Below are 12888 nucleotides of genomic sequence, written 5' to 3' on the forward strand. Positions count from 1 at the left end.
ATCCCATCTCCCTGCAACTCCACTTGGAGTTGGGCGGACACTTCCTCGTTCGGATAATCGATTATTTGGTTAATCAGTTAAATGCATTTCCTCTGGGACTCAGTTTTTAAAGTCTGCACTCTGATCAGGAGACTGCAGAAGCACACAGCGTGTGAGCCCCTGTCCAGGACAATGTTGGTCGGATTATCTCGAGGGGGTGGTTAGGGTTCACCTCTCTGCAGAACTCCGGGGGGGGGGGGGAAGAGAGAGAGAGAGAGGGAGAGGGAGAGGGAGAGGGAGAGATCAGAGATCAGTCATTTGGAGACGGTGCCTGTTTAAATGACTGCAAACAAAAGACGCGAACACGTCTCTGATGAAATATGTTTCTATCGGGAGCTCAAGACCTCCTTCGGAGAATCGAGATTCCTCTGTATATGGTTTCAAGTACTAATATGAAAGCTTTCTGGTGGTTCAGCGTTTCAGGTTTGCAAGAATTGTCATTTACAAGAACCATTTGTCAAGTATACTCACTCCTCATATGGATTTCCAGAATATCAAATCACTAGTAGTATTATCATTTGCAAGCTGTAGAATGGCAGGGCCACTTTGAACAAAACAAAGTGCATCACACAGTACCTTGAAAACTTTAATTTGGCAGCTGGCTGAATGAAGGTGGTCTGTATATTCTCCTGTTTCATTTTGCTTGAATGTGTCGATCTGAATCCTGAATGGAACCCCCTTCTCGCCCCCATGTTTTCTTGGAGTAAATTCTGTGCTAATACAATGTACCTGCAAGCAAAATTAGTGTACAGTTCCTGGGATCAAAGATGAATATGTTAATGTTAAGTTGCAATGAACTGCACATAATGTATTATGAATTTTTGTTTTAAGAGGACACATGTAATAAAATGACCAAAGTGAAATTATTTTGCACACTTGTGTTTCAAGACCAAATGACTCAAGACTTTCAAAGCCAGGCAGAAAACTACTTGGTTCAGTGTAAAAGTAAACTCATAAGAGTGCATTTCTGTTTAGATGGCCATGTCTAATTCTGCCCAGTCATACCCAATTAACTGTTACACCATAATTTACACCAAATAACTCCATCCTTTAAAAGGAGCAAGCATCTCTACCAACCTGAATAAAAGCAGAGGTGCGTTTTGCTGGATCCCATAGAAATTCAATTGTGTTCAGTTGTGCTGGATTAGTTCTAGGGTCTATAATTCCAACAGACATCGGAATATCTGCATTTTTTTAAAAAAGAAATACATAAATCAGTCACATCTCTAGAACAATTATTAAAAGCAAAACCAAAGTAATTGATGGCAGTGTGTGACCCTTCCCAAAACTATACTGCTGAAACGTTACATTATTCATGATCAATCCATTCAGCCTTTTGAGAGTTACCATTTCTTGTCCTTGCATTGAAAATAAATTTTACAAAAACAATGTTGTGCCTTCCTAAATTGCTGAACTGTTCTCAGTGTTAAAACTATACATTTTTCTCCTCCCCAGCCTGCCACAGTTTCCAAAAAGGAAATTCTAACCACTGAGCACAAAATGACTCATTTGGATGAGTTTTGTATCTGCCAACCTCATTAAAAATTAATTACAGTCAAGTAGCACTGTTTGGCTCTTTTCTACCATGTTCATGCTTTCTTCCCCTCAATACTTCTGTGTAATGTGAGTGACTGCCAAAGGTCCAACTGTGCAATGGGAGAAATATGGGACAAATGGTTTAATTCATACATACTTCACATTTTACTGACTTTTTCCCTCCAAGGTAATGCACCTCTTATGTGATCAATAATACTTCAATGAAGCATAGTTTTACAACCCCTTAGTACAGAAGGAACCTAAAGTAGACATAGCATTTTACAGAGGTAGATAAGTTAACTTTGAAAGGGAACTATCAATTTAGTTTGCACTCTAACTGTTTCCCCTTAGCTCTAAACTGTTTTTTGCTTCTAACATTGGTCCAATTCTTCAAAATCTGCAAATTATACTGCATGGAAGATAGAATGCTGATTGGTTGGCACATGGACTCAGCTTGGTTAAGGTTTTGCCAAAAAATGTGCATCAAGGAAAAGATACCCTAAAGATTTTGTTGAAATCCGAAACCTTTGTTGACTGTGATTTGATGAGATGCACTGTGAGGGATGCACTAGTGAACAGCATCCTTTCTTTTCATCTGAAATGACAATGCCTGTACAAATTCCTTTTCCCTATATATGACAGAATCTACCGGATCCACACTGAGTAATCAGGGGAACCTGACATTGGTCATTAATACATTTTTTGGAACACAATTGTTTAGTAAGTGCTGTTTCAATTGTAGCATCGCATTTCATGTTGGATATTATTTGCAGAGTTCTGGAAGTGGTTGAGCATAGACAACGCTCTACCTACTGCAAAAAAACCAAAGGCATACAATGTACAAATTTGATATCACATCATTGAAATTCATAAATCATGTTATTCATTTGTGTGGCAGGTAGAACATCTTTGTGGCTTGATATGTCTAAGATGGGGAATGCCATTTATGTTGTAACTGAATATCAGCAAAGTCAAATATATACAGCTAACAGCAGCAATCATCTCTGGGTCTGCATGAAAACAAGGAAATAAAGCAGAGGCTCTCATGGCTTTATCAACAAACAGGAATTTGATTCAATGCTCCTTAACAGAGAGAATCAGCCATAAAGGAAAGTTGCCATTAGCAATCAACATTTCACAGTATGTCCAGTGTTCTCATGTATGCTGCGCCAAACTCCTCAATAGAGGACTATTTAGTAGAATTTACCAGACACCATATTCCCCAATGAATTCGAAAATTAACCATCATTCTCAGTGAGCTGGCTGCAATGAACTTATGGTACATTGAGAAATGACAGGGGAGAATGGTGGGCGGGAGGGGTGTCACTGGACCAGAAACATTGACTCGGCTTTCTCCTCACAGATGCCGCCAGATCTGCCGAGTTTCTCCAGGTTATTTACATTTTGTTTCATATTTCCAGCTGTCACACAATTCTTTGTTTTCTGGTTTGCTGTTTGGGGCAGACCTGGCAAGATAATGGAGATTAATTACTGCACCAAGGACATTGCAGATGTTTCAGCATAGAGATCTTGCTATGCTCAGGGAATGTCAGCTGGTCAGATGTTGTACTGATTAAAAGGAAAACAGGGTTGGCCAGCCAACCAGAGAATACTGAAAGGAAAACAGATAACAAAGACTGAACTGACCCTGACCGGGTTTTGGGTAAGGTGCAGTTTTGTCTCATGAGCTTCCAGATTGAGTGTTTTTGTTTTTGACTTTGCTCTTTCATTATTCTCCAATTATCGACTTGCTACAAGTTTGGAGAAAATAATCCCAGCCTGTAAGAAGCAAGTCAGTCTCCAGAGTCTGCAGAAGGTATTTGCATTGGTCTATGTCATTGCAATTTAAGATATATAGTCAAACTTTTACAGTTCGGAAATCAACTCTTCAGTCCAACCCATCCATGGCAACCAGATATCCTCAAGTAACTAGTCCCATTTGCTAGTATTTGGCCTGTATTTCTCCAAACCCTTCCTATTTATATACCCATCTAGATGCCTTTTAAATATTGTTATTGTACCAGCCTTACACCACTTCTGGCAACTCATTCCATACACACACACACACACACACACACACACACCCCACCCTTTGTGTGAGAAAAGTTATCCCTCAGGTCTCTTAAATCTTTCCCCTCTCACCTTAAACCTATGCCCTCTAGTTTTGGACACCCCTACCTTGCGAAGACGACTTTGGCTATGCATTCTATCCATGCCTCTCATGATTTTCTAAAACTCTATAAAAAAAAACATTCTTAGACTGCGACATTCCAGGGAAAATAGCCCAGCATATTCAGCTTCTCCCTATAGTTCAAACATTCCAACCCCAACCATATCTTTTTAAATCTTTTCCGAACCCTTTCGAGTTTTACAACATCCTTCCAACAGCAAGGAGGCCATAATTGAACACAGTATTCCAAAAGTGGCCTAACCAATGTCCTGTACAGCCACAACTCTTGCACTCAATGCATTGACCAATAAAGGTAAGCATACCAAACGGACTCTTCACTACCTTGATACCTGCCACTCCACTTTCAAGGAACTATGAACCTATTCCCCAATGGCTCTTTGTTCAGTAACACTCCCCAGGACCTGACATTAAGTGTACAAGTCCTGCCCCGATTAGCCTTACCAAAATGCAACACCTCATTTACCCCAACAAAACTTGCCACACCTCAACCCATTGGCCCATCAGATTGTGGCCTGTTGTACTCAGATAGCTTTCTTCGCTGTCCACTACACCATCTATTTGATGTCATCTGCAATTTATTAACAATTCCTCCGATATTCACAGAGTAAAAAGTGAGGTCTGCAGATGCTGGAGGTCAGAGCTGAAAATGTGTTGCTGGTTAAAGCGCAGCAGGTCAGGCAGCATCCAAGGAACAGGAAATTCGACGTTTCGGGCAAAAGCCCTTCATCAGGAATCCGATATTCACATCCAAAATCATTTATATAAATGAAGAAAAGTATCGGACCCAGCACCGATCCTTGTGGCGCACCACTCTACTCCGGCCTCCGTTCCAAAAACTCTCCACACCATCCTCTGACCCCTACCTTCAATTGGCTAGCTCCCCTGAATTCCAGGTGATTCAACCTTGCTAACCAGACTATCATGCAGAACCTTTTTGAATGCCTTGCTGAAGTCCATATAGACATCATTCACTGCTGTCTTTAATCATCTTTGTCACTTCTTCAAAAATCAAACTCAATCTCATTCGTGGGACATGATTCCCTACAAAGCCATGTCAACTATCCCTAATCAATCCTAGTTTTTCCAAATGTATTTAAATTCTGTCGCTCAATCCCCTCCAACAACTTACCAACCATTGACACGTCAGGCTCACCAGTCTATAGCTTCCTGGCTTTTCCGGAATCTTTCTTAAATAATGGCACCACCACTTTCAGCCAACATCCAGTCTTCCAGTACCTCACCCGTGGCTATTGGTGACACAAATATCTTAGCAAGGAGACCGGCAATCACCTCCTTAGCTTTCCACAGAGTTCTAGGGTACACCTGATCAGGTCCTGAGGATTTATCCACCATTATGCGTTTTAAGACATCAAGCGCTTCCTCCTCTATAACATGGACACTTTACAAATTTATCACTATTTACAACCCATCACCCATGGATTTCAGGAGGGCCTGATATTTACTGCTAAAATGATTATTAAACTAAAATTACAAATCTTTTACTTTCCTTTTTAAATTTATTCCTTAACTGCATGTGTCTCTGTCTGTCTAAGGTTAAAATCATATTTATTAATTAGACTGCTTTAAATTTTAATCAGCATTCTGCTTAAGGTACATTCTGAATAATCAGTTACTAATTTCTGTTTAGATTTATGAGCTTATTGGCCAAGATCTATTATTTATATGCTCCAGTTAGGAACAACCGAGTAATTCTGAGGGTCATTGAACGTGAATCCAGTGGTAGTGAGGCTGCTTTGATCTGGCTTACTATCTCTATGTTGTAACAATTCTAAGTGGAGATGTTACCTCATGATTGCATCACATCAGCAACATTCATAATTCTGCAGTTCCTGAAGCAGTCCATATCCAAATGCAACAAGACCTGGACAATTCCAAGGTTTAGACTGACAAGTGGAAAGCAATATTTTTGGCAATAACATCTCCAATAAAGGAAAAATGAACTATCAAACCATAACATCCAATGACATTACCACAGAATTTCCCTCAAAGGCCTGGAAATTACCAGTAACCAGAAACTGCATTGCATTAGCTCCATCAATACTGTGGATACAAGTGCAGGTTAGAGGTTAGGAATCCTGTAATAATTAACTCATCAACTCCTCAAAATCAGGTGTAACAAAATACTCTTTCCTGGATGACTGCAACTCCAATGACAAACCAAGACATTTGACACCATCCAGGACAAAACAGCTGCTTGTTTGGCATCATGTCCACAAATGTTCACTCCTTCCAAAAATGATGCAGATAAAGCATCAATGTGTACCATCCAAAGGCTGCACTGCAGAAATTCACCAAGGCTTCCTAAACTATACCTTCCAAATGCACAAGTACCAAGGATAGCACTTCCTTCACTTACTGGGTGAAAATCTTGAGATTCCGTCCCTCACCACACGGTGAGTGTAACTATACCAAATGGACTGCATTTTGTTCGAGACAGCAGCTTAGCACTGCTTTCTAAAGGACAACTAGGGATAGGCAATAAATGCTGGTTCGGACAAAATTTAGCAGAAATGCAAGATAATAAAATGTAGGTGAGCTGGGATTTGACAAAGGCACAAGGTACAACATTTTATTAAACTTCAGCACAGTTCAGCCCATGATAGAACATAGGACATAACAGCGCAGTACAGACCCTTCGGCCCTCGATGTTGTGCCGACCTGTCATACCAATCTAAGCCCATCTAACCTACACTATTCCATGCAAGTCCATATGCTTGTCCAATGACAACTAAAGCGTACTTAAAATTGGCAAATCTACTACCATTGCAGGCAAAGCATTCCATACCCTTACTACTCTGATGTTATGGTATGAATTGAGGAGATGCAGGCATTCTTATCCCCTGTTAGCTTTATCTTTCTGCTGGAAGAGAGAGCTGAATGTCAAATTGTGCTGTATGTTTGAGTGATGAGAATGCCATGGCTATAAAGCTGGAAGAATGAATAAAGCTAGCATCAATGGGCAAGTAAGGATGACCTTGAGTATGTTTGACACTGGTCCTGAATGCCATTGCAAATTGCTAGGTGCATTAGACTCATCAAGGTTAATTTAGGGATTAAATATATAATGTGAAATTCTTAGCCCTGTATCTCAGTGAAGATTATTCAATCTTCAAGGTTGAGCAGATATTCAGTTATTTGCTCTTCAATATAGGTAAGAATAACAACTATATTGAATAGAACAGAAAATTATGAAAATGTCCACCGGAAGTATGTTAATGAACATTTCACGCCATTTATTCATTGATCAAAATCCAGGCTAATGTTTCACTTGAGTAATTCTGATCACAGATGGGTCCAGACTAGGAATAACTTCTGGAGTGCTGAAAGTCTTGTTATTATGACAATTATTTTTCTCTTCAAGGCCAACTTGAATTTTGTTTTAGCTTCATCTAACTTATTTTTAAAGAAAGCAAAGCACACAACTTCATGGTTTGATATTGATACGTTCAGAACATATCAAAGACAGATTTAGAAAACAGTACTATCATGACAGTAAGTCTGTACATCTGAAGTATGTGCTTCACTGTACCAGAAAAATAGATTGATTACAAGACTAATTGTGAGAACAGAAAAATGCTTCCAATTTCAACATTAAAAGGATCCACAGAATTGTTCAAAACAGAAGATGGCCATCTAACTTATTGCACCCATGCCAACCATTTGATTGCAATCTACAAATAATACCACTCCTGTTCTAAACCTATAAGCCTGCATTTTTTTTTCCATATAGCTATTTATTGTAATAGAAAGTGTACCCAGATCACAACTTGCTATGCACAAAAAAAAAGTCACCACAAGACATTTTGGCCAATCATCTTAAATTTGAGATCTGGTTACCAATCCTGAACCATTGGAAATACTTGCATCTTTATTTATTCTAACAAAGCAAGTCACAATTTGACCAAATTTACTAAAGATCTTTGCACCCTACTGCATTTTACAAGGGTAACAAGCTCATAACTGAAGTCCTAACTTCTAGTATTATTTTTATAAATCACTTCTAGCACCCTCACTAAGATCTTGATGACTTTCCTTAAGTATAGTATGCAGAACAGAACATAATATTCAAGATGAGACTTTACTAAAATTGTTTTATTAACTGCTGGCCCAATTTTAATGCATTTGTACTTATTCCTCATAGACTTTTCAAAAAAGTCTTGTCACCTTCAAAGATTTTTGTATAGACCAAGGCTTCTGTGTATCCTGCATCTCTAAAAATCAGATAGCGCATATTCCACATTTTCATTCTTACCAAAGCATAACAATTGGCCATTCTCTCCACTTCAGCTGAGCATCAGCCTATTTTGCTAAAACTTCCTAGAATTTTATTATAGTTTCATCAATTATTGCATTTCCAACTTTCAAAAAACGAAGATGGATTTCTGAGTTCAGTTAACAGTATGTAATACAACAAATACCCTAACATTGACTCAGCCTAACATTGTTTCACTTTAATATAACTAGAAGTGAAAATAGAAAATAGCAGTAGGCAATTCTGCCCATCAAGCCTGCTCCACCACTCAAGCGGATCACAGCTAGATGGCGGTGACCTAAACAGCAGCCCAAGTGTGATGAACTTTTAATCCACCCTACCCGGACCACTGCAACATCCTGGCACTTAGGAAAGGTCGTGGAGTCCCAGGAAACTGTTAAAAATCAACTTACCTCCTCAGTTTTTGCCGTCGAGGGATGCCAAAGAAGGGAGGAGGAGCGTCCGAGGCCGGGCCTGCAGCAGCCTGCAGCATCCTCGGACTCTATTTCTTACTAGGGCCTGGTGAAGGAGCTCTTGCGAGATGTTGGGTAAGCAGATAGAGGAGAAGCTGGTCCCAATCTCTAGTATGCTGCAGAAACATGAACAACAGCTGGGAGAGCTGGAGAAAAGGATGGATGAGGTAGACCACAGTCACGGTGGTGGAAGCTGATACTGGTTCCTCCGAGGATAGGATCAAAGTCTTGGAGGCACAGGCTCGTAACGTGCTTGGTCAAGTTGAGGACCTCAAGAACAGGGGCAGAAGAAAAAGAATTTAGGTCATCGGTCTGCCAGAGGGTAAGGAAGGTGAGCGGCATGTGGAATTGGAGGGCTGGTTGCCGAAATTCCTCAACTTGGAGGATGGATTGAGGGGTTTGAAGATTGAGGGGGCTCACTGGGTCACGGAAGTCAGGTCTGGATCAACTTGCTTGTCCTATCTTGATGCAGTTTCATCATTATAGAAATAAGGAGAGAATCATAGAAGCTTCCAGAATCCAGGGGAAGGACCTGAAGGCCCTGGTTTACAAGGGCTCTAAGATAATGTTCTTCTAGGAGTTCTCAGCAGCGGTGATCCAGAAAAGAAAATCCTATGACAGCGCCAAGAGAAGACCGAGGGAGCTTGGGATCCAGTAATCTGTGGTATTCGGCAGTGCTTCAGATCACCTCAGATGGATCTGTACATGTCTTTGACATGTCAAAGAAGGCAAGAGACTTTGTGGACAAATTAACCTGAACAATTTACTATGTATAGATAGTAGTGCCACTTGGGTATATCTCTTGTTAATTTCTTTTAAAAATAAAAAAAGAGGAAATCTGGTCGGGGCTTTCTTTTCTTATCTTTTTTATTGGTAATAATCTGGTCTAAACTATGTTTGGTGGTGGTTGAGATGTATACTTTCAATTGCTAAAGTTATGCCAAGGATGGGTGGGGTACTTACCCTCTTTTTTTTCAAAATGTCTTTATTCACATTGCTGTTCCATGGTGTATTGTCTTTCTATTTTATTTGTGTTTGCGGTGCAGCTCTAGCTTGGGGTGGGGGGCGGCAGGAGGGGAAGAAGAGGAGGAGGAATTGTTGGGATGACTTTGTAGGTTTGTTAACTGTCGTGGTTTCAGTTTATGTAGTTTTTATGTTCAATGGATCTTGCGACACTAAGGCTCAGCAAGGTTCTAGGTCTAAGGATTGAGTTCCTCCTCTCTGGAATCTAAATGTTACTGCAGAAGGTTATGGCTAATGACAATTAACTGGTGCACTTGGAACATCAAGGGCCAACACTCACCAACTAAGAGGAAGATGGTATTTTCGAGTCTTAGAAAGGAAAAGGTGGATATTGCTTAGTTACAGGAGACACACTTGAATGATAGGGAGCATTTGAAACTACAGCAGAATGGCTTTGATCAGGTTTACTTGTTATCTTTTAATACCAGAAGTAGGAGAGTGGCTAAAATGGAAGATTCCTCCTAACCAATAAAGTTACTAGAGTGCATTAAAGACACACACGGGAGGTTTGTGATTCTCAAAGCCCAGATAAACTGGGAAGAATATGGTGTTTTAAATGTTTATTGCCCTTGGGCTCATCCCCTCAAATTTCTGGTAGATGAGTTTTCTAAAATGATCAGTCTCGAGTCCTGGCATATTATAGGGGGAGATTTTAATTGTTTCATTGATCCCACAGTAAACAGGTTGCCCAAAGGCCCCCTGATACCCTCTGTAAAACCTAAACAATTAGTGGGTCTGTGTGTGGAGTTAGGGTTGGTGGACGTCTGGAGGCGTCTCCACCCTACAGGCAGGGACTTTACTTTTTTTCCCCCAAACCACACCGATGTCACACCAGGACTGATTTTTTGCTGACCCCCGTGGCAATCCTGGACTTGGTGGCATCTTTTACTATTGGTAATATTACCATCTCCGATCGCGCTCCAGTGTACCTGTTGGTAAAGATTAAGGACGTTAGTGGGCCATGCCAAATGGATCCCTTTGTGCTCAAAGATAATAAGTTTGTGGAGTACTTCTCTAGGGAATTTTGAGCATTGCTAGACATCAACTCAGGCTCAGTTAGTGGCCTATCCATCCTTTGAGATACCAAAGCCTGTTCCGGGAGTTAGTCATTTCCTACTCTGCCAGTAGGAAGCAGAAGGGCAAACAGCAACGTCTCCTTGAAGCACAGTTGAAGTCAGTGAAAAGGCAGACTTTGACAGACCCTCATTGGTCAAGCTACAGAGGATTACAGTGCTGCGGTCTGCACTGAATTCCATGTTCACGCTGACAAAGAAGGAGCTAACTTTCGTAAAAAATGGTTGTTTGAGCATAGTGCCAAGCCAGGCAAGTACTGAGAATATCTTGCCAGGAAATGGAGTGCTCCTCAAGCCATTGCATTGATTAGGGAAGGGTCTGGCAACCTAACATGGGATTCCGAAAAGATTAATGTGCTATTCCAGAGATTTTACTCTGAGTTATACGAATCTGAGGGTTGTGAGGAGGGTCAGGCCAAGATCTGGAGCTCCCGGGCATACCCCTGAACAAGAGTATTTTCTCAATACCCCCTTATCAGAGCAAGAGGTGCAGGAGGCTGTGATGCAGCTTCAGAGTGGATAGACGCCCGGTCCTGATGGACTTCCCAGCAAATTCTATACAGATTTATAAACATATCGTCAGTCCCAATGCTCAACATCTTTAATGAGTTCTACAGTCATGGTCATCTCCTGCCATCCCTAAGAGGGGTTGATATTTTGTTTACTCTGACAAAAAGGGAAAAGGTCCCAGAGGACTGTGTTTCGTACAGGCCCATTTCATTCTTTAAAATTCTCTCTAAGACTCTTGTATTAAGGCTGGAGACCGGCTTACCTTCTATTGTTAAAGAGGACTAGCCGGCCTTCATAAAAGGCCGCAGATCCTTCAATAATGTTCGGAAGCTGCTTAATATAATTCAAGCCTGTCAATAACAGTCAATACAGGGATTAGTAATTTCTCTTGATGCGGAGAAGGCATTTGACCAAGTTGAGTGGCCGTACCTTTTCTATGCTCTGGAGTGGTTTGGCTTGAGCGAAGCCTTTATAAGATGAGTAAAGGTTCTCTTCAGTGACCCTCTCGCTGCAGTCATCACCAATGGGGTACCATCAGGCAATTTTAACATTTTTAGGGCAGTCGGCAGGGCTGTCCCCTTTTGCCATTGCTTTTAACATTGGTGATGGAACCACTGGTGGAAGCCATTCATTGGGGTCCTAATATATCAGCTCCGTGTGGGGTCAAAATTATATAAGAATGCATTGTATGGAGATGATGCCCTTATTTTTTTTGTCACATCCAGCAGTTTCAGTGCCTCGCCTGATACAATGCATCAGCACATTTGGCACATTTCAGAGTAAAAGATTAATTTTGCAAAATCAGAGGCTACGCCTTTGGGTGGTCTTACAAACGTGCTAGGACTTGGTGGGGGGGGGGGGGGGGGGGAATATGGATTCCCATTTAAAATGGTCACAGGGAGGTTTTTGAGGATGTAACTCTGAAGATGGATAAGGAAGATCCAGTGGAAGTAGTGTACCTGGACTTTCAGAAAGCCTTTGATAAAGTCCCACATAAAAGGTTAGTGAGCAAAATTAGGGCACATGGTATTGGGGGCAAAGTACTGACTTGGATTGAAAATTGGTTGGCTGACAGGGAACAAAGAGTAATGATAAACGGCTCCATTTCGGAATGGCAGGTGGTGACCAGTGGGGTACCGCAGGGATCAGTACTGGGACCGCAGCTTTTTACTATATTTTGATATAGAAGATGGTATTAATAGCAACATTAGCAAATTTGCTGATGATACAAAGCTGGGTGGCAGGGTGAAATGTGATGAGGATGTTAGGAGATTACAGGGTGACCTGGACAGATTAGGTGAGTGGACAGATGCATGGCAGATGCAATTTAACGTGGATAAATGTATGGTTACCCACTTTGGTGGCAAGAACAGGAAGGCAGATTACTACCAAATGGAGTCAAGTTAGGTAATTCGACAGAGGCAACACAATATTGGCAAAACATCTTCTCTTATGCCCATAGTGGATAAGCTGGGTTTTCAACTGGGGATGATAGATACAGGATTCAAACATTGGGCAGTGTCTTACATGGGCAATTTATTTCAGGGAGACACAATGATGCCCTTTGATCAGTTAGCAAGGAAATAAGAGCTAACAGGGACCTCCTTCGTTTTTTTCCCCCAAGTTAGGGATTTTATTCAAAACAAAACTACAGTTTGACTGATCCCTACAAATCCAAAATAGAGAGGGGGTGCTCAGTGCTAAAAGTACACTTTTGGTCAGCACTTTACATCATCAATTGGGGATGCCCCCCTTAGATGAGTTCAATCG

General features: G+C 41.0%; 1 protein-coding gene across 4 annotated transcripts in view; it reads right to left on the minus strand.

Annotated features, from left to right (window-relative positions):
* The window catches only part of LOC132812022 (upstream-binding protein 1-like), a 141626-nt gene that overhangs the window by 39928 nt on the left and 88810 nt on the right, over positions 1-12888 (minus strand). For all 4 annotated transcript variants that reach the window (XM_060822879.1, XM_060822881.1, XM_060822880.1 and 1 more), the window contains 2 exons: positions 1117-1223; positions 616-768 (listed from right to left, as the gene is read on the minus strand). In XM_060822879.1, the coding sequence (XP_060678862.1) occupies positions 616-768; positions 1117-1223 (260 nt within the window). The remainder of the gene's footprint in view (positions 1-615; positions 769-1116; positions 1224-12888) is intronic.

Source organism: Hemiscyllium ocellatum, chromosome 4 (assembly GCF_020745735.1).
Source record: "Hemiscyllium ocellatum isolate sHemOce1 chromosome 4, sHemOce1.pat.X.cur, whole genome shotgun sequence".
In the NCBI taxonomy this organism is placed as follows: domain Eukaryota; kingdom Metazoa; phylum Chordata; class Chondrichthyes; order Orectolobiformes; family Hemiscylliidae; genus Hemiscyllium; species Hemiscyllium ocellatum.